Source organism: Pongo pygmaeus, chromosome 20 (assembly GCF_028885625.2).
Source record: "Pongo pygmaeus isolate AG05252 chromosome 20, NHGRI_mPonPyg2-v2.0_pri, whole genome shotgun sequence".
Classification (NCBI taxonomy): domain Eukaryota; kingdom Metazoa; phylum Chordata; class Mammalia; order Primates; family Hominidae; genus Pongo; species Pongo pygmaeus.
The window spans coordinates 53,193,467-53,214,591 of NC_072393.2; the positions used below are offsets into that span (position 1 = coordinate 53,193,467).

Genomic DNA, 21,125 nt, shown 5'->3' on the forward strand with positions numbered 1-21,125 from the left:
CCACTGGCCTCGGCCTCCCAAAGTGCGGTGATTACAGATGTGAGCTACCATGCCCTGCTGACATAATGCTGTTTGATTAATATTATAATGGTAGAGCCCAAATCCAATGTAGCTTTCTCTGACCAGGCTCATCTTCAAGGTGAAAATAAGTGCTTCTCTCTCTACATTCCCATGCCTCAGTGACATTGTATTTATTTTATTTATTTATTTTGAGACAGAGACTTACTCTGTCACCCAGGCTGGAGTACAGTGACACGACTTCAGCTCAGTGCAACCTCTGCCTCCCGGGTTCAAGCACTTCTTCTGCCTCAAGCTTCCCTAGTAGCTGGGATTACATAATTACTTCATCTGGTTGTAAGAATCCAACATTGGAGGCCAGTCACAGAACAGTGTGATTCTGACACCACAGATGTGAGCCACTGCACCCATCTTAGAGCGTATTATTTAGTTTACATTCAATAAGCATCTGAGAGCACCTGCTGGGTGCCCTGAAGTCTGCTAGGTGCTGGTGATAGAAAGATGTTCACGGTTTGGTTCCCATTCTCAAGGTTTTTTTTTTTTTTTTTTTTTTTTTCTGGAAACCAAAGCAGGCTACCTGACTCAGGTTGTGGTACATGAAAGATTTCCTGGAGTCCTGATCTGAGCTAAGTGTTAAAGAACAAGGAGGGTTTGTCAAGATAAGGGCCTGTGTTTCAGGCAGGGGACATAGCAGTGTCACAAAGGCACCCAACAGTGTGGTAGAAATGGAAGCTAAAAGTAGTTTGGTGTTTTTAGAGTGTGAGACCCAAAGTGGTGGCTAGGGACTGGTTGCTGGTGAAGTCCAAGTCAGGAGGGGCTCCTAGGAAGCCCCACTGTAAGCTTTTACTTAATCCTCTGGGTGGTGCAGACTCACTGAAGAGTTTCAAATGACAGGAAGGGTGACATGGTTAGCTTTGGGCTTTATGTGTAGATCACTAATTACTGTATAAACTATAATTGGCACAAAATACAGGGCAGAAGACCACTTAGAAGGCAGTTTTTAGTAGTTTAGGTGAGAGGTGAAAGTGGCCTTGCTGATAGGGATGGCAAGAAGCACACAGATATGAGAAGTAGGTTTAGGTGGTAGAATCGGGAGGTCTGTGTATGGGAGCTTAAGGAAAGCCAGGAATAACCAGAGCAGCTGACACTGAAGGGGCCAGGCACTGTTCTCAGAGCTGCAGTTGTATTATCTCATTGAGTCCTGACAACACATCTGAGATCAAGTACCCATTACCATCCCTGTTTTACAGATGGGAAAACTGAGTAAAAGGAAGAAAAGTACTGGCCCATCCAAGGCCCCAGTAGTTAGTGGTACGGCCGGGACCCAGGCATCTGACTCCAGAGCCCATGTTCTCAGCCACCTCACTATGGACCACTCTCATGGAAATAGCAAAGATATGAAGACCAGGCTTCTGGCTTGAGTGACTGGGTGGGTGGCTGGTGGACTCCGGAGACAGCACACAGAAGCAGGCAGACATGTAGGGTTTATGGATATCTGAGAGAAAATGGCTGGTGGGCAGTACAGTAGAGAAGACTCAGGTGGATCAGGAATAAATCTGCACCAGAAGGAGTGATTTGAAAAATAACAGCAGATTTTGGTAGAAACTAAAAGAGACATTGAGTTGGTTTATGGAGCTATACAAAGTGAAAAGATAAGTAATTCTGAGGTGGAAGCTTGGGGACAGCCACACCTAAGAGGGCCCAAATTGAGACTAGAATGTGTAGCACAGGAGGAGAGCATAGCAAGGAAGGTGTGATCTGTGGACTGATAGTGATGAAGTGATAATTGTATGTGTATGGGGTTTTTTTTTTTTTGAGACAGTCTCACTGTTACCTTTGCTGGAATGCAGTGGGTACGATCATGGCTCACTGTAGCCTTAACTTCCTGGGCTCAGGGTATTCTCTCACTTAAGCCTCCCAGTAGTTGGGACTACAGGTGCACACCACCACACCTGGCTAATTTTTCATATTTTTTTGTAGAGACTGGGTTTCGTGATTGTTGCTCAGGCTGGTCTTGAACTTTCTGGGCTCAATTGTATGTGTTTTTTTGTTGTTTGTTTTTTTGAGATGGAGTCTCACTTGTCGCCCAGGCCGGAGTGCAGTGGTGAGATCTTGGCTCACTGCAACCTCCGCCTCCTGGGTTCAAGTGATTCTCCTGCCTCAGCCTCCCAAGTAGCTAGGATTACAGGCATGTGCCACCACACCCGGCTAATTTTTGTATTTTTAGTAGAGATGGGGTTTCACCATGTTGGCTAGGCTGGTCTCGAACTTCTGACCTCAAGTGATCCGCCCACCTCAGCCTCCCAAGCTGCTGCGATTACACGCGTGAGCCAGCGTGCCCGGCCTCAACTGTATTTTTTTTTTTTTTTTTTTTTTTTTTTTGAGACGGAGTCTCACTCTGTCACCCAGGCTGGAGTGCAGTGGCGCGATCTTGGCTCACTGCAAGGTCCGCCTCCTGGGTTCACACCATTCTCCTGCCTCAGCCTCCCGAGTAGCTGAGACTACAGGCGCCCAGCACCACTCCCGACTAATTTTTTTGTATTTTTCAGTAGAGATGGTGTTTCACCGTGTTAGCCAGAACGGTCTCGATCTCCTGACCTCGTGATCCGCCTGCCTTGGCCTCCCAAAATGCTGGGATTACAGGGATGAGCCACTGCGCCCGGCCCTCAACTGTACGTTTTTATCCATGTCCTCGTTTTATATGGGATTCCCACATGTCTTGCTGAGGTTCACACGGTCGTTGAGCCAGGATTTGAATCAAAGATTGAATCCAGCCTAAATTATTTCAGAGCCTTACTGTTAACCATTGTGTGGTGCAGCTTCTCAGCACATAATGAGATCCCTGAAGAAGCAGGATGGAATGGGTCAAGGATACAGGATTAGCCTGGAATGGGAAGTGGGCCAGCTCATTTTCTTGGAGGAAAAGGTAGTAAGATAGAGAGTGTGCTGTGGATGGTTGGTAGGAGGTGATGAGGGGAGATTACTTCTGTTGTACCTAGTCTTGGTGAAGGTGGCAAGGTTATTTGAGATTAATGGTTAAATTAGATGTTTGATGTGTGAAGAAATACTTTGAGAGCAGTATGGAATCTGTAATCTTACTGGTGGCTATTAGGGGATTATATTATCCTGTCTTTGAGGCTCTGCTCTGCTGATGTTCAGCCTTAGGGGTGAAATAATTCCTCTGTTCCAGTCCCCACTCATCTCTCCACCTCTCTGAGTTCTTTTTTTTTTTTGAGACAAAATCTCACTCTTGCCCAGGCTGGAGTGCAGTGGCATGACCTGGGCTCACTGCAGCGTCTGCCTGCCAGGTTCAAGCGATTCTCCTGCCTGAGCCTCCCGAGTAGCTGGAATTACAGGCGTGTGCCACCACGTCCGCCTGATTTTGTATTTTTAGTAGAGATGGGGTTTCACCATGTTGGTCAGGCTGGTTTTGAACTCTGGACCTCAGGTGATCCGCCTGCCTCGGCCTCCCAAAGTGCTGGGATTACAAGCGTGAGCCACCGCGCCTGGCCATAGTCTATCTATATTTTTAAAAAGTTCATTTCAAGCATTCTTAATTGTGTCTGATTTTTGCACAAGTTTGATTTTTTTTAAAGTTTTCTCATGAAGTTGCAATTTTTTGTTGTTTTTTGAGAGAGGGCCTCTCTGTGTTGTCCAGGCTAGTCTTGAGCTCCTGGCCTCAAGCAGTGATCCTCCTGCTTTGGCGTCCCAAATTGCTGGGATTACAGATGTGAGCTACTGTGCCAGGCCGCACTGGTCTACTTTTTTTTTTTTTTTTGAGACGGAGTCTTGCTCTGTTGCCCAGGCTGGAGTACAGTGGCACAATCACAGCTCGCTGCAACCTCCGCCACCCGTGTTGAAGTGATTCTCCTGCCTCAGCCTCCTGGGTAGCTGGGATTACAGGCATACACCACCACACCTGGCTTATTTTTGTATTTTTAGTAGAGATGGCATTTCACCATGTTGGCCAGGTTGGTCTCAAACTCCTGACCTCAGGTGAGGCACCTGCCTCGGCCTCCCAAAGTGCTGGGATTACAGGTGTGAGCCACTGTGCCCTGCCCACACTGGTCTAGTTTTAAACCACTGGAAGACAGAGATTTAATTGTTTAAACTACTTGTGTATTTCCCCAAATGCTTATAGTTGGGCACATGCTAAGTATTTAGTCAATTCTTGCCACTGGTAATCAGTCATTTGTTAGCAGTTAAAATTTGCATGGAAGAAGAAAGCATGGATTTTTTTGTTGAGAGTGAATTTTCTTTATAAACACAAGGGGGTGCTCTTTAACCATCAATGACCAGTTTAAAGAAAGTTTAAAGTCATTTTAAAGCCTTAGAAGGAAGCCTGCATAAGGCAAATTGCTACAGTAACAGTAATACATTTTAGGGCCATGCACAGTGTTTCATGCCTGTAATCTCAGCACTTTGGGAGGCTGAGGCGGGCGGATCACGAGGTCAAGAGATTGAGACCATCCTGGCAAACGTGGTGAAACCCTGTCTCTACTAAAAATACAAAAATTAGCTGGGCGTGGTGGTGCGTGCCCGTAGTCCCAGCTACTTGGGAGGCTGAGGCAGGAGAATCATTTGAACCTGGGAGGCGGAGGTTGCGATGAGCCGAGATCACGCCACTGCACTCCAGCCTGGCGACAGAGCAAGACTCTCTCAAAAAAAAAAAAAAAAAAAAAATTTAGGTGATAGGTATTTTAGCTATCCTTTAAAATTTAAAGATTCTCTTTAAGATTTATTTTCCCTAAAAATACAAGAATTAAAAAAATACGTGTATTATTCCTAGGTAACTCCAGAAGATCCTGGAGCTCAGTTCTTGATTCGTACTGGGTCTGTTGGCCGAAATAGGGCTGAAGCCTCTTTGGAGCGAGCTCAGAATCTCAACCCCATGGTGGATGTGAAGGTGGACACTGAGGATGTAGAGAAGAAACCAGAGTCATTTTTCACTCAATTCGATGCTGTAAGTTTCTTAGTATAAAATCTGCTGTGGGAATTAAACAAATTAAGGTGCTAGTTGTATATACTTTCAAATCCCAAAGCAATCTGAGAGCATTCAAATATCAAATTCTGAGCTTTTTCCCAAGAAAATGTATAAGCTGTTCTGTTGTTTAGGCTTAGTATATTGTGTGAATGTGTTGCTAGAGAGGTCCAGTCTGTTGCATCTGCTGTAGTTGTTGGTGACTTGCTGTCTGCTGGCTTCTTCTCTGGGCATATGTTCCCTCAGCCAGGTTTCATCTTTGGTGTTTTGTCTTCCTTCCAGAATCTTTGCACGTAACTTTAATCCATGTTATTGCAAATGTTTTCTTCCGAAAACTTAACAAGTTGGTGATTAATTTCTGTGGCAGCGGCATTTTTTTGTTAGAAATATCAAACTACAGCTTGTGTTTTGTCTTAAGAAAAGCACACCTGATCTTGGTCTATGTCTGTCTGTCTGTTTCTCACAGTCACGTTGACCATGTTGCCATGGATAACTAGAGAAAAATCACTCTAGTCATAAGCCAAATGAGGCATATCCAGCCTCATTTAGTTTCACTGCCAAATCTATGTGGAGGTGAAAGGATAAATTAAATTCTTTGTCAATGTCTGCGACCTTTCAGACATAGTTCCCTGCATTCTGGAAAAGCTTAACAAATCTTGATAAATGTGAAATAGTCATAGATGAGCTACTAGTTTTTTAAATGAAAGGCCCCAGTGCGTTACATGAGAGGGTAGAATTTGGGTTGGGTAGTTTTTTTTTTTTTTTTTAACACCTTTTTTTATTTGAGATGGAGTTTTGCTCTTGTCGCCCAGGCTGGAGTGCAATTGTGCGATCTTGGCTCATGGCAGCCTCTGCCTCCTGGGTTCAAGTGATTCTCCTGCCTCAGCCTCCCAAGTAGGTACGATTACAGGCGCTCACCACCATGCTCGGCTAATTTTTTGTGTTTTTAGTAGAGATGGGGTTTCACCATGTTGGTCAGGCTGGTCTTGAACTCCTGACCTCAGGTAATCCACCTGCCTCGGCCTCCCAAAGTGGTGTGATTACAGGCGCGAGCCACTGCACCCAGCCTGTTTTTTACACTTTTCTTTCTTTCTTTCTTTCTTTTTTTTTTTTTTTTTTTTTTGAGATGGAGTCTTACTCGGTCGCCCAGGCTGGAGTGCAGTGGCATGATCTTGGCTCACTGCAACCTCTGCCTCCCTGGTTTAAGTAGTTTTCTGCCTCAGCCTCCCGTTTTTGCACTTTTCTCTTTCATATGTGCATCTGTTCAAATATGGGCTTGGAAGGATGGATCATCTGTGCATTTATCCTGTTTTCTTTTTTGCTAGTCCCTTCTATTTTTTAACTTTAGGTATTGGGACACTTTCCATTTGGACATAAGTCTTCATTTTCTTATCTGTAGTAACCACATTTATTTTATGCCAGGTGTCCCTTGAACTTGTAGAATTGGCGGCTTTGTTAAAACTGAAGTGTGAGGCCAGTTGATTGTGTAATGCATGTGCGTGGGGCCATGTTGACTGCCTTGCGGGCCGTGTTTGGCTGGTCCTTGCAGGTTTTATAGTTACTTTTGACTCTGCAGGGTTCCATATGATCAATTGGTTGCATGTTCACCTGTGGATTTCTTACTTTTTAGATGGGATTTTTCCTTGGGTGGCTGCATCCTTTGAAACACCAAAGGAACACATTTCTCTGTGAGTGTTATTTCGGTATTCAGGCTGCTAGACAACAGCAAAGAGGGTCTATCAAGTGAAAATGTCCTTTTGTTCAGGAGAAAGCATGTGCAATTTGGAAGTTGTCTTTTGACCATGATCACAAAGCTTCTCCCCAAAAGATGGTATTTTGTGCAGTAGAACTTAGCCATTTCCAATACCTCAATTTACTGGAATACAACCTGGAGGCCCCAGAGCAACACTGATAATTCCACTGAGTGAATCACCAGTTCATTGTCTTAAGCCTGAATGGAAGGTCACTTGGTCTGTAACCTTTTCTTTTGTCCTTAAATTCAGATAAAGTTTCACACTGCAATCTGTGGAAAAATGATCTCAACAGGACTTGTTTATCTTCTTTATCTTAACATATCAATCAAAAGGAGGGGGGGGGGAAAGCCCTTGTATTTAAACATGACCTTTGGGTCAATTTAAAAAACTGGTTTTGCTTCTCCCTGTAGCTTATTTGGATTTTAATAGATTTAACAGTATAGAAACAACTTCCTAAGTTATTTTCTTTTTAAGAAAACTATGAAATGTGTATATGTTCATGGATTACAGAAAACATTTGTTGAATGGCTTTTACTTTTTAGCTAAACACATTTTATTTTGGCTGCAGAACATGATGGTCTCATAACTTACATTTTCTACACATTGAAACCTGCAACTTTTCTTTTGTCTTCTAGCCATAGGACCCAAAGAACCTGTTGTACCAGTTTGAAACGTGCTTTAAACATGCCCAGAGAGACTGTTCATTAAGATTTATTTAGACATCAGGGCAGTGATTCACAGTTTGCAAAATTCACACCCAGCCAATTTCTTTCTTTCTGCAGGTGTGTCTGACTTGCTGCTCCAGGGATGTCATAGTTAAAGTTGACCAGATCTGTCACAAAAATAGCATCAAGTTCTTTACAGGAGATGTTTTTGGCTACCATGGATACACCTTTGCCAATCTAGGAGAGCATGAGTTTGTAGAGTAAGTGTTGGGAGAGGAGGGGAGAACGCAACATTTTCTCCTTTTTATACTTTTTAAAAAAATTATGTATTTATTTATGTGTAGAGACAGGATCTATGCTATGTTGTTCAAGCTGGTCTTGAACTCCTGGGCTCAAGTGATCCTCCCACCTTGGCTTCCCAAAGTTCTGGGATTACAGGCATGAGCCATTGCACCTAGCTGATAACCTAACATTTTCAAAATTTAGTCTTATTTACTGGTAGAAAACAACCATCTAAGAAAGAATTTGATTATAATACTTACAACATTCTGAAACCAAGTCATTAACAACTTACCAAATACAATATATTGTGGGTTCAGAATTTTAGGAGGTATGCCTTTGCTCTCCAAAATGATGGACTAAATCTAAATCCTAAAGCAAAGTTTTACGGCAATGAAAGTATACCACATGGGTATTTGTTTTATCAGTCTGGGCTTCAGGTGGTAAAGTCACATCTTCTGCATAGGGAAGGCTTGCTCTGATTGTAAACATTTGTTCCCCAGCTTGGGCTTACATGTTTTCTTTTTTTCTTCGAGACATAGTTTCGCTTTTGTTGCCCAGGCTGGAGTACAATGGCGTGATCTCGGCTCACCGCAACCTCCACCTCCCAAGTTCAAGTGATTCTCCTACCTCAGCCTTCCCAAGTAGCTGGGATTATAGGCATGCGCCACCAAGTCCTGCTAATTTTGTGTTTTTAGTAGAGATGGGGTTTCTCCGTGTGGGTCAGGCTGGTCTCGAACTCCTGACCTCAGGTGATCTGTCCACCTCGGCCTCCCAAAGTGCTGGGATTATAGGCATGAGCCACTGCGCCTGGTCTGCTGACATGTTTTCAAGTTGAGAGATAGTAAAACGAGTACAAAATAGTTGGGTGATTCTGGAGGCATATTCAGCCAAAGTCTACCTTGGAAAAGGTGTCCAATATCCAGAGAGACTCCTCTGGTAGAACAAACAGACCTCATCCTCTCATTTTGAACATTGAGGCTGCAGAACTTGATAATTCTTACATGACAGGACTTGCCGTGTTTTGACTTTGTAGTCTCTAGGTGAAAGATGGGAGATGATACGTTATTGTAAAACTATATGAGTTACGTATTTTGGCTGCAGTTTCTGACCACCCCCTCCAAAACCCTCCAGCTTGCTAATTGAGAAGGAAAGACAGGTTCTGTGAGATAGGAGCTTCCTACCAAGAGACTGAGAACTCTTCTCTTGTTCAGCCTCTCAGGCAAGTCACTGAAATTTCTCTGGTCTCCAAGTTTTTTGCCTGTAAAATCAAGATAGGGGAAGGACAGTCATGTTCCAGACATCTCCTAACTCTAGTGTTTTATGGCTTTAGGATAATCTAGTTCTTTGGGCATATTATTATTATTATTATTATTTTATTTTTTGAGACGGAGTTTTGCTGTTGTTGCCCAGGCTGGAGTGCAATGGCGCCATCTCAGTTCAGAGCAACCTCCACCTCCTGGGTTCAAGCCATTCTCCTGCCTCAGCCTCCGGAGTAGCTGAGATTACAGGCATGCCTCACCACGCCTGGCTAATTTTGTATTTTTAGTAGAGACAGGGTTTCTCCATGTTGATCAGGCTGGTCTTGAACTTCAGACCTCAGGTGATCCACCCACCTCGGCCTCCCAAAGTGCTGGGATTACACAGGCGTGAGCCACCGCGCCCGGCTATTATTATTATTTTTGAGACGGAGTTTTGCTTTTGTCACCCAGGCTGGAGTGCCATGGCACGATCTTGGCTCACTGCAACCTCCACCTCCTGGATTCAAGTGATTCTCCTGCTTCAGCCTCCTGAGTAGCTGGGACTGCAGGCACTCGCCACCATGCCCGGCAAATTTTTGTATTTTTAGCAGAGACGGGGTTTCACTATGTTGGCTACGCTGGTCTTGAACTCCTGACCTCAGGTGATCCACCCACCTCAGCTTCACAAAGTGCTAGGATTACAAACATGAGCCACCACGCCTGGCTTCTTTGGGCATATTATAAAGAAGTTATAGTAGTGGAAAGCAATCCAGATTATTTTAACATAAGCTGCCCACAGCAGAGGGGCAGAATTAAGTTTGGCTATTTTTTTTTTTTCTGAGACATACTTTCACTCAGTTGCCCAGACTGGAGTACAGTGACATGATCTCAGCTCATTGCAACCTCCTCCTCCTGGGTTCAACCAATTCTCCTGCCTCAGCCTCCCGAGTAGCTGGGATTACAGGCGCCCGCCTCCACGCCCGGCTAGTTTTTTGTATTTTTAGTAGAAACGGGTTTTGCCATGTTGGCCAGGATGGCCTCGAACCCTTGACCTCGGGTGATCCGCCCACCTTGGCCTCCCACAGTGCTGGGATTACAGGTGTGAGCCACTGCACCCGGCCAAGTTTGGCTATTTATTTCATGATTCAAGTAGAGTGTTTACAAAGTAATCACTTTGATTTATTGAGAGCAGCTGTGTGCCCGGCAGTGTGCTGAGCAACTTATGCTGCTCTGTTTTTCCCACAATAATTTCCTGAGTGCCCGACAGTGTACCAGACTCATCATGTTATCAATGGCAGAGCTCAATTTGAACTGAGATCTGACTCCAAAGCTTTTGCCCTTAACCACGATCCCGATCTGTGACCTGGAGAGGCTTTTTTTTTATTCCCATAACGTGATTCCTAGGGTAAAATTACATTCTCTCCTCTTGTCGCCCTCTAGGGAGAAAACTAAAGTTGCCAAAGTTAGCCAAGGAGTAGAAGATGGGCCCGACACCAAGAGAGCAAAACTTGATTCTTCTGAGACAACGATGGTCAAAAAGGTATGTGTAATGTGAGGGCAGAGGTCAGAAACCCTGGGGGCTTGGAAGGGTCAGGCAATGACGATAGAAAAGGATAAGAGCAAGCACTTCTTGAAGGGGTGGGGTGGGTGCTTGTCCCATCTAAAGGGAGGCTGCCACAGCTTAGTGTCAGCCAGCTGTTGCTGTGAGGGAATGTGGGCCCAGTGATTCCAGATGGGATTTTTCAAGACAATGAGAAATGCAAACTTTTGTAGGCTCTGTCCCAAACTTTTTTTTTTTTTTTTTTTTGTGAGACGGAATTTTTTCTTGTCGCTCAGGCTGGAGTTTAATGGCATGATCTCGGCTCACTACAGCCTCCACCTCCTGGGTTCAAGCAATTCTCCTGCCTCATCCTCCCAAGTAGCACCCCTGGCTAATTTTTTTTTGTATTTTTAATAGAGACGGGGTTTCGCCATGTTGGCCAGGCTGGTCTCGAACTCCTGACCTCAGGTGATCCACCCGCCTCGGCCTCCCAAAGTGCTGGGATTACAGGCGTGAGCCACTGTGCCCGGCTCCAAACCTTTTTTCTTTTTTTTTTTTGAGATGGAGTTTTGCTGTGTCCAGGCTGGAGTGGCACAATCTCGGCTCACTGCAACCTCCACGTCCCAGGTTCAAGAGATTTTCCTGCCTCAGCCTCCCGAGTAGCTGGGACTACAGGTGTGCGCCACCACACCCAGCTAATTTTTGTATTTTTAATAGAGATGGGGTTCCACCATGTTGAGGATGGTATTTATCTCTTGACCTTGTGATCCGCCTGCCTCAGCCCCACAAAGTGCTGGGATTACAGGCATGAGCCACCATGCCCGACCAGAAAACTTTTTTTTTTAAAGCGGCAAAACACTAGCCCTGGGTTACAGTAGCAAGACCCCGTGTCTACAAAAAAAAATGTAAAAATTTGTCTGGCGTGATGGTGAGCACCTGTAGGCCCAGCTACTCATAGGCTGAGCTGGGAGGATTGCTTGAGCCTGGGAGGTGGAGGCTGCAGTGAGCCATGGTCACACCACTGCACCCCAACCTGGGCGACCTAGCAAGATCCTGTTTAAAAAAAAAAAAAAGCAAAACAAAAAATTTTTTGTATTTTCTCTACTAACAATACAAAAATTAGCTGGGCAAGGTGGTGTGTGCCTGTAGTCCCAGCTACTTGGGAGGCTGAGGCAGGAGAATAGCTTGAACCCGGGAGGCGGATGTTTCAGTGAGCCGAGACGGCGACACTGCACTCCAGCCTAGTGACAGAACGAGACTGTGTCTCAAAAAAAAATTTTCTTTGCCTGTTTTTTTCCTTTTGCCAAATAACCTTTAATAAGAAAAATCCTTCAATGTTGACTGGTGTTACCAGATTCATATTTGTTAATGTAGTTTATATTAGGGGCCCAGCCTCCATTTGGATCAGGTGCAATAATTACATTTATAGAAAGGAGTGGAGAAGGGATCAGAAGACGATGGTTTCTGTAGCTAGTGCTGGAATCTGAGATGGGAACCATGTGATGGGAAAGCAAGATGAAGGGGCCAGAATTGGTTTCATTGAACTGAGAGGAAAGACATGACCAAGCCCATATTTACTCGTTGCTTTGTAGATTTAAATGTTGAGAAAGAAAAACAGCTGGTCAGAATGTTGAGTTAAATTACGCTAACAAGGGGATTCTAAAGAGTTCAGAAACCACAAAAAAGACTGCAGAAAACCACAAAAGTGGAACTCTCAGACTCTCCAGCAAGGCGGCGTTGGAGATTTTCTTTCTCTTTTTGTGTTTGTGTTGGAGTAGTTTGGTGCTGTAAGTGTGATACAGAGGAATTAAGCCCTAATTTTAGTGTCTATTCACAGAACCATAATTATCCAGAGTGAACCTTGGTGTTTTGGCCAAAACTTGGGTCCCTTTCTTTCTGCCTTTCTTTCTTTTTGAGGCCCAGTCAAGATTTATCTGAATAGCTCCGTGAATTTGGTGGGGGGAGATAAATTGTTAACAAACGGAGGAGTACAAAAGCTGCTTTGTGGGTGCTGTCAGTTTATAAATCACACCCTCTTACAAGTGTGACACTTGGCCTTGGTGTGAAGGGTTTTATGGCTTAAGGGCCTTCTCTGATTGAGGCAGGTCTTTCACATTCAAATGGAGAGAGTGCCTAGCTTTGTTAGCCATTCACAGCTGGAAGTTTCCCTGGAGTCAGTTCTGATGGTGCCCACTGGGGTGGATCTGGAAACCTCTTTTGGGAACCACTTTATCTCGCTATGAGGAGAATGTAGGCAGCCCAGGCCTTTGCCTACCATTCTGGAGGGCCCTACAGGCACAGAGGTTTTTGTGCAGCCTCTTCCTACGTGGAGCTGAGCTGGAAGGTATCAAAATATTCCCCAGCTGACATTGTTAGTCAGCTGTTACACTTGAACAATGCAGGCTCAGATTCCAACCCCAAGCCTTTAAGGTTAGGAGGCATTCAGTGCATTCCTGCTGACAATCCCTGGGATTCCAAACCTTGCCTTTGTGCAGCCTCACCAAGGGCCCTGCGGACCGACTGGGCTGGACTGGGTTTTGGCCATGGCTTTGTCACCTTGCAATAACATGCCTCCTTCCGTTTTGGCACAGATGGCCCTGTGATTTCAAGGTGCTCTTCCAACACCAAAGATTCCTTGATTCGGATGCTGCCCTTTTGCCTAATTGTACAGAATAACTAGTTGGGTTGTGCTCAGAGAGTGCAAGGTGGGGCTGGGGAAGCAGCTACTTCCTGTTTCCTGTGAAAGGTTTTCTGGTTAGGGTTCCCTTCCCCTCCCCCCTTTCCCTAGGTTTAACCAAAGGTTGTAAAGCCACTTTTGCTTCAAGGTACACTTTGTGCTCCTAAATTAGTAACGTTAAAAAACAAAAAGGAAAAACAGCCTGTGGTTTTCACACCCTCTAGGAAGCTGGTGGGCCTTTCTAGCACCTGTGCCATTCTGATAAATAAGGCCTTAGGAAAATGCCTAGCCCAGAAATAGGTGCTCAGTAGTTTGTTTGCTTCCTTTGGTGCCCAGGAGAAGATTTGAGACGGATTTCGTCACAATCAGGTCTCAGGCACAAGCCTCACGCGGACACTGACATGCAGAAGACAGAGGAGACAGCAATGAGGTGGTGGTGAGGAAGTGCCCAAAAAGGTTTCCCAGAGGAAGAGTTGTTTGTGTTGGCATGTGAGGGACAAGCTTTCCAGGCACCAGAGCCCAGAGCAGTGCTCCGTCCGAGGAAGTAGGATAAACCAAAAGACTGACATAGGGGCAGAGTTGATCTGGCTGCCCTCACTGCCACAGCCAGCTCTTTCTATGAGTTGCAGAATGCCTACTGTGTGCAAGGCACAGTGTTGAGTGCAGGGAATCACATCCAGTCTTGTTGTCCCCATCTATAGCTGATAAAGAAGCTACGAGAAATTAAGTGACCTGACCAAGGCCACACAGCTGTGGAAGAAGGGGCGAGAGCATAGACAGTGGGTAAGGGCATAGGCTTACCCTATGATTTACAAAGAGGGATACCCCTGAAGTTGCTAGGGTAACGTGACATATTAGGAGGATGGTGGGATAAAATATGTGAACATCGGGATCATTCTGGAAAACCTTTAGGATAAAAGGCCACTGTCATGCTCCCATGTTCATGTTTCTTTATTGTGAGTTATCTGTGTTAGGTGCTGCCAGAGATGATGAGATGCCTGACAGTGGTTACTCTCTAATAGCTCTTTAAAAATTAAAGACAAAGTAGGGTTTGTTCCTGACTGTACTAGAAACACAGATTTAATTTTACCTCTGCTCCTGAAATAGGTGACTAATTTGGAGTACTATTAATACTCTTTTCATGAATTAGTTGAGAAATTCCACAGTTGAGGAGTGATTCATTCTTTTGACTCCCTCTTTCTGAGCAATTTGTTGACAACCATCTCATCCTCTCTCACACCTGTCATTAAAGAAACAGTCGAGTTCTTTTTCTTTCATGTGGTACCTTGGTTTTCACTGCTGGTGGCCCTTAGGTTGCTTGTCTCTGTCTCCCCCCTTCCATTTTAAGCTCCATAGGGGGAAGGCAGTCTTGTTCAATGCTAGACTCCTAGTCCAGTGTCTAGCACAGTCATATCCAGGGAATATTTGTTCAGTGTACTGGTGGCTGTTAACTGCAGCATAATCCAATAACCCTAGAGGAGATTATTTTCTTCCTTTTTTTTTTTCTTTGAAGCAGGGTCTCACTACTCTGTCACCCAGGCTGAAGTGCAGTGGTTCAAACACTGCTCACTGCAGCCTCCCAAGTAGCTGGAATTACAGACATCCACTACACCTGGCTAATTTTTAATTTTTAAAAATTATTATTATTTTTGAGATGGAGTCTTGCTCTGTCACCCAGGCTGGAGTGCGGCGGCACAATCTCAGCTCACTGCAGCCTCTGCCTCCTGGGTTCAAGCAGTTCTCCTGCCTCAGCCTCTGGAGTAGCTGGGACTGCAAGTGTGTGCCACCACACTCGACTAGTTTTTGTATTTTTAGTAGAGATGGTATTTCTCCATACTGGCCAGGCTGGTCTCGAACTCCTGGCCTCAAGTGATCCGCCCACTTTGGCCTCCCAAAGTACTGGGATTATAGGCGTGAGCCACAGCTTCCAGCCTGATTATTTCCATTTTAAAAAAGAATAATTGAAGTAACCTTTGTTACTGATGAAATGAATTAACCTTCTAGTATATTAATTCTCACGGTTTAGGTTATTTGAACTAAGCTGAGAGAACAGAATACCAAAGAAGACAATAGACTTGCCCAGAAATATTTAGAAGTAAGTCATTCAGTTGCCTGGACTGGAACCCTCAGGCCAGAGAGGTTCAAAATCCTGCACTTTTTTTTTTTTTTTTGAGACAGAGTCTTGCTCTATTGCCCAAGCTGGAGTGCAATGGTGCGATCTCGGCTCACTGCAACCTCCACCTCCCGGGTTTAAGCGATTCTCCTGCGTCAGCCTTCCGAGTAGCTAGGACTACAGGTGCGCACCACCATGCCCAGCTAATTTTTTTTTTTTTTTGAGATGGACTCTCGCTCTGTCGCCCAGGCTGGAGTGCAGTGGTGCGATCTCGGCTCGCTGCAAGCTCCACCTCCTGGGTTCAAGCCGTTCTCCTGCCTCAGCCTCCCGAGTAGCTGGGACTACAGACGCCCGCCACCATGCCCAACTAATTTTTTTGTATTTCTAGTAGCGATGGGGTTTCACCGTGTTAGCCAGGATGGTCTCGATCTCCTGACCTCATGATCCGCCTGCCTCGGCCTCCCAAAGTGCTGGGATTACAGGCGTGAGCCACCGCGCTCAGCCTAATTTTTGTATTTTTAGTAGAGACGGGGTTTCACCATGTTGACCAAGATGGTCTCAATCTCCTGACCTCGTGATCCACCCGTCTCAGCCTCCCAAAGTGCTGGGATTACAGGCGTGAGCCACCACTCCTGGCCAGTCCTGCTAATTATTAATATCAGAACTACTTGGTTCAAAGGAGTGGAAATAGGGCAATGACGGGGGTAAATTTGCAGAGTTAGGTGGAATGCTGCTAGCAAGTTTTCCAGGTAGGAGAGTTAGTTGGGGTAGGGGATGCTAATGTTAGCTTATCTCTATGTATATATATTTAATTTTATATATTATTTATATTTGAGATAGGATGTAACTCTGTAGCCCAGGCTGGAGTGCAGTGGCGCGAACACAGCTTACTGCAACCTTGAACTCCTGGGCTAAAGGGATCCTCCCATCCACCTCAGTCTCCAAGGTAGCTGGAATCACAGGCTTGTGCCACCATGCTCTGCTAATTTTTTCGGGTGTTTTTTTTTTGAGATCTCTTGCTGTGTTGCCCAGGCTGATCTCAAACTCCTGGCCTCAAGTGATCCGCTTGCCTTGGCCTCCCAAAGTGCTGAGATCATAGGCATGAGCCACCATACCCAGCCTATTTTTTTTTTATTGTGACATTTAATGCACAAAAGAAGATATACAGCATCAATGCAGATAATGGAACAAAACAAACACTATCCACCTTAAAAACACAAATATTTTTAGTACTTTTGTACCAATCTGTGTGCTGTTTATCTTCTACTTCCTCTCCCTGTGCCCTCACCAGGTAAGTAACCCCAGAGCTGCTGGTACATTTGTGTGGATTAAAAAAGACACCTGGAAGGGGCAGATACAGCCCTGCTTGGCTTCCTGTTTTATCACGTGTTTATAAATCTAAACAATGACATGGAACTTATTATACAATATTTTAGGCATAAATTAAGAATGATTTAGCTCACCATCATAGACCTACCACTCAATTTGAAGCATCAAACATTACTGGTATGGTGAAGCCCTCTGGCTGTCCCTCCAACGGAAGTTACCACCTTCCTCAGTTGGGTTTCTCATTCCTATGCATTTCTTCTTACTACTTATGTATGTATTTCCAAGCAATACATAGAATTGCTTTGCATGCTTTTTAGCTTCTTAAAAATTGGTTTTATATGGTATGCATGCTGCCACCTGCTTTTAAGGAGCAGCAACACGTTTGTGAGGCCATCTGTTTATATGTTGTTCTAGGGCTTTGCTGTCCATTTTGGTAGCCACTAGCCACAGCTGGCTGTTTAAATTAATTAAAATCAAATAAAATAAAAGATTTAGTTCCTCAGTCTTACTGGTCACATTTCAAGTGGCCAGTAAGCACATGTGGCCATTGGCATTTGTATTGCATAGCACAGATTACATTCTGTTCCATCATCACAGCTAGTTCTCTGTTGGACAGCCCTGCAGGGCATTTCTTTTTGGTTTTTGTTTTGTTTTTATTTTTGTTTTTTGCTAGAGTCTTTGTTGCGTAAACACATTACTATTTATATATCAATTTTTCTATTTATGAGCATTTGGGTATGCTCATAATTTGTTACAAATTGTGCTGCATAAGCATTTTGTTTGTATGTGTATAGATGATCTCCTTGGGCAATTGTGTTAATTTCTCTTGGGTATATACCTGGGAGTAAAATTAAGGGCATTTTCAGCTTTTCCAGACCCCGTGGTTACTCTCAAGTGGTTTTATCAATTTATATTCTAGAACCAACATTATGTATCAGTAACATTTGGTAACTTCAGGCGTTTTTTTTCCATTCTGCTGAGTGTGAAAAATATGTTTTGATTATGGTTGTCATTTGTTAGAATACTTTGTTAAAGCTTTTTAAAGATTCTTGGTCTCTCTACCCCACCCCCCACCCCCTACCCCAGGAATTTTGATTGGGTAGGACCTGGGGATTATATTCATCTTTATATGCAGAATTATATTACCTCTTACTGTTAGGCCTGATTTAAGAAGTAAAATAAGGCTGGGTGCAGTGGCTCATGCCTGTAATCCCAGCACTTTGGGAAGCCAAAGTGGGCAGATCACTTGAGCCCAGGAGTTTGAGACCAGCCTGGGCAATATGGCGAAAACCCCTTCTCTACCAAAAATACAAAAATTAGCTGGGCGTTGTAGCACGTGCCAGTGGTCTCAGCTACCGGGGAAGCTGAGGCGGGAGGATTGCTTGAGCCTGGGAAGTGGAGGCAGCAGTGAGCTGAGATTGAGCCACTGTACTACATCCTGGGTGACAGAGCAACACACTGTCTCAAAAAAAATTTTTTTTTAAGTAAAATAAGTTCATAATTCCAAATGTGGAAAATGCAGAACAAGTTAATGAAATGTTAATCCTACTACCAAATAATAACTATAACCTTCCTTTCAGTATTTTTCTATGTATATACAACAAAATTGGGGCACTATTTAATACAGATAATATATATGGTTAGCTCTCCTTATTAATGGGCTTCACATTCATGGATTCAACCAACTGTGGATCAAAAATATTTAGTGTGCTTGGAGTATATCCAAAAAAAAAAAGAGAAAATTGAAATCCTATTAATAATAAAATATTTGGGAAAAAACATTGCGTCTATGTGTACCAAACATGTACAGACTTTTTTCCTTGTCATTATTCCCTAAGCAGTACAATATAACAACTGTTTACGTAGCAATTACATTAGGTATTATAAGTAATCTAGAGATGATTTAAAGTATATGGGAGGCCGGGCGCAGTGCCTCACGCCTGAAATCCCAGCACTTTGGGAGGCCGAGGTGGGTGGATTACTTGAGGTCAGGAGTTGGAGACCAGCCTGGCCAATGTGGTGAAACCCCATCTCTAATAGAAATACAAAATTAGCTGGGCATGGTGGCGCACACCTGTAATCCCAGCTACTCAGGAGGCTGAGGCAGGAGAATCACTTGAACTTGGGAGGCAGAGGTTGCAGTGAGCCAAGATCGCACCATTGCACTCCAGCCTGGGCGACAGAGCAAGACTCTCTCAAAAATAAATAAATAAATAAACAAAGTATGTGGGAGGATGCGCATAGAGTATATGTAAGTACTAGGCCATTTATTTATTTAGAGACAGAGTCTTGCTTTATCGCCCAGGCTGGAGCGCAGTGGCGTGATCTCTGCCTCCCAGGTTCAAGTGATCCTCTGGCCTCAGCCTCCCGAGTAGCTGGGATTACAGGCTTGTGCTACCACACCTGGCTAAGTTTTGTATTTTTAGTAGAGAGGGCATTTCACCTTGTTCGCCAGGCTGGTCTCGAACTCCTGACCTCAGGTGATCCGCCCACATCGGCCTCCCAAAGTTTTGGGATTACAGGCGTAAGCCATTGCGCCTGGCTTGTATATGTGTATATGTATATGGTTTTGTCTTTTGCTTTTTTCACTCAATAAGCATTCCCCAAATCTGCTTTGGAGCGCATGATTTTATTTTATTTTTATTTTTTTGAGACGGAGTCTCAGTCTGTTGCCCAGGCTGGAGTGCAGTGGCACGATCTCGGCTCACTGCAAGCTCTGCCTCCTGGGTTCACGCCATTCTCCTGCCTCAGCCTCCCGAGTAGCTGGGACTACAGGCGCCCGCCACCACGCTCGGCTAATTTTTTGTATTTTTAGTAGAGACGGGGTTTCACTATGTTAGCTAGGATGGTCTCGATCTGCTGACCTCGTGATCTGCCCGCCTTGGCCTCCCAAAGTGCTGGGATTACAGGCATGAGCCACCACGTCTGGCCTGGAGCGCGTGATTTTAAATGTCTGTGTCATTTTTCCTCTTCTTGTCTAGCCATAATCTATTTTACCAGTCTCTTATTGTATTGAGGTTATTGAGGTTATTGCAGTTTCCTACTATGCTAAATGGCTCCTAACAACAAATTTAATGGTTGATGGGCTATGTGGAGAATTCACCCTTTTTTTTTTTTTTTGAGACAGAGTCTTTCTCTGTCACCCAGGCGGGAGTGCAGTGGTGTGATCTCAGCTCACTGCAGCCTCTGCCTCCCAGGTTCAAGCGATTCTCCTGCCTCAGCCTCCTGAGTAGATGGAACTACAGGCACCTGCCACCACGCCTGGCCAATTTTTTTTTGTATTTTTAGTAGAGACGGGGTTTCACCGTGTTAGCCAGGATGGTCTCGATCTCCTGACCTCGTGATCCGCCCGCCTCGGCCTCCCAAAGTGCTGGGATTACAGGCGTGAGCCACCGTGCCCTGCTAATTTTTGTATTTTTAGTAGAGACTGAGTTTCACCATATTGGCCAGGCTGGTCTCGAACTCCTGACCTTGTGATCCGCTCGCCTCGGCCTCTCAAAGTGCTGGGATTACAGGCATGAGCCAAGTCTTTTTTTGTTGTTGTTGTTGTTGAGACGGCATCTTGCTCTATTGCCCAGGCTGGAGTGCAGTGGTTTGATCGTGATCTCGGCTCACTGCAACCTCAGCCTCCTGGGTTCAAGCGATTCTCCTGTCTCAGCCTCCCAAGTAGCTGGGATCACAGGCATGTGCCACGATGTCCGGCTAATTTTTATATTTTTAGTGGAGACGGGGGTTTCACCATGTTGGCCAGGCTGGTCTCGAACTCCTGACCTCAGGTGGTCTACCCACCTTGGCCTCCCAAAGTGCTGGGATTATAGGTGTGAGCCACCGCACCTGGCCTTGTTATTAGTCTTAACTAGATTGTTGATTGAAATCCTTAAGCCCAGAACTGTATGTGAAGGATGGTGGAGAAGAGTGGCTCAGGCATTCTAGGCAGAGGTATTCTTGAGCTGAGGAAGTGGAGGAGAGGAGGTATGTAAGTTACCTGTTTTCTGGTGTTCATTCCAGTGGATAGTGGATGCCACTCCCTGGCAGACACTGTGGGTGCCTCACCTGAAAGATTCCTGATTCCCTGAAGGCATTGTCGGGTGTATTTTTTCTTTATAAGCCTAATGCCAGTGGAGTGGGTAAGGCAGGTACCACCTTTTGCATCTGCTGCTACAGATTAGGCAGCTTGGTTAAGTTTTGTTTTGTTTTCAATTGTTATGAGTTAGTTTGAACCAAAAGGATTGTTAAGTGAAGTGCAAGAAGCACTGAATAACTACTGTTATCTGAGAGGAGTAATAAAGACTAGGGCCACTGGGCAATCCCAGAGGCATTAGGAATTTGTGGCCTTTCCCTTTAGAGCATTGTCATTATGTGTATCTGCATCTCTGCATTCCGACTTTTCACATTTTCAGTTCCCAGGAGAGAGAATCTGATTGGCCTGGTTGGGGCCCTGTGCCCACTTCTGGCTGTCACCTGTGGCTTTCTTCCCTCAGTTGTAGACCACACTCTGGATACCTGGGACCCCTGAAATCTCCTGCCC

At 44.8% G+C, this 21,125-nt stretch overlaps 1 protein-coding gene across 2 annotated transcripts in view; it reads left to right on the top strand.

The window, feature by feature from the left end:
* The window catches only part of SAE1 (SUMO1 activating enzyme subunit 1), an 80,812-nt gene that overhangs the window by 14,369 nt on the left and 45,318 nt on the right, over positions 1 to 21,125 (top strand). Inside the window, exons 3-5 of one of the 2 annotated variants that reach the window (XM_054461919.2) lie at positions 4,808 to 4,981; positions 7,536 to 7,678; positions 10,379 to 10,478. In XM_054461919.2, coding sequence (XP_054317894.2) covers positions 4,808 to 4,981; positions 7,536 to 7,678; positions 10,379 to 10,478 — 417 coding nt within the window. The remainder of the gene's footprint in view (positions 1 to 4,807; positions 4,982 to 7,535; positions 7,679 to 10,378; positions 10,479 to 21,125) is intronic. The other variant, XM_063657231.1, reaches the window with a different exon arrangement.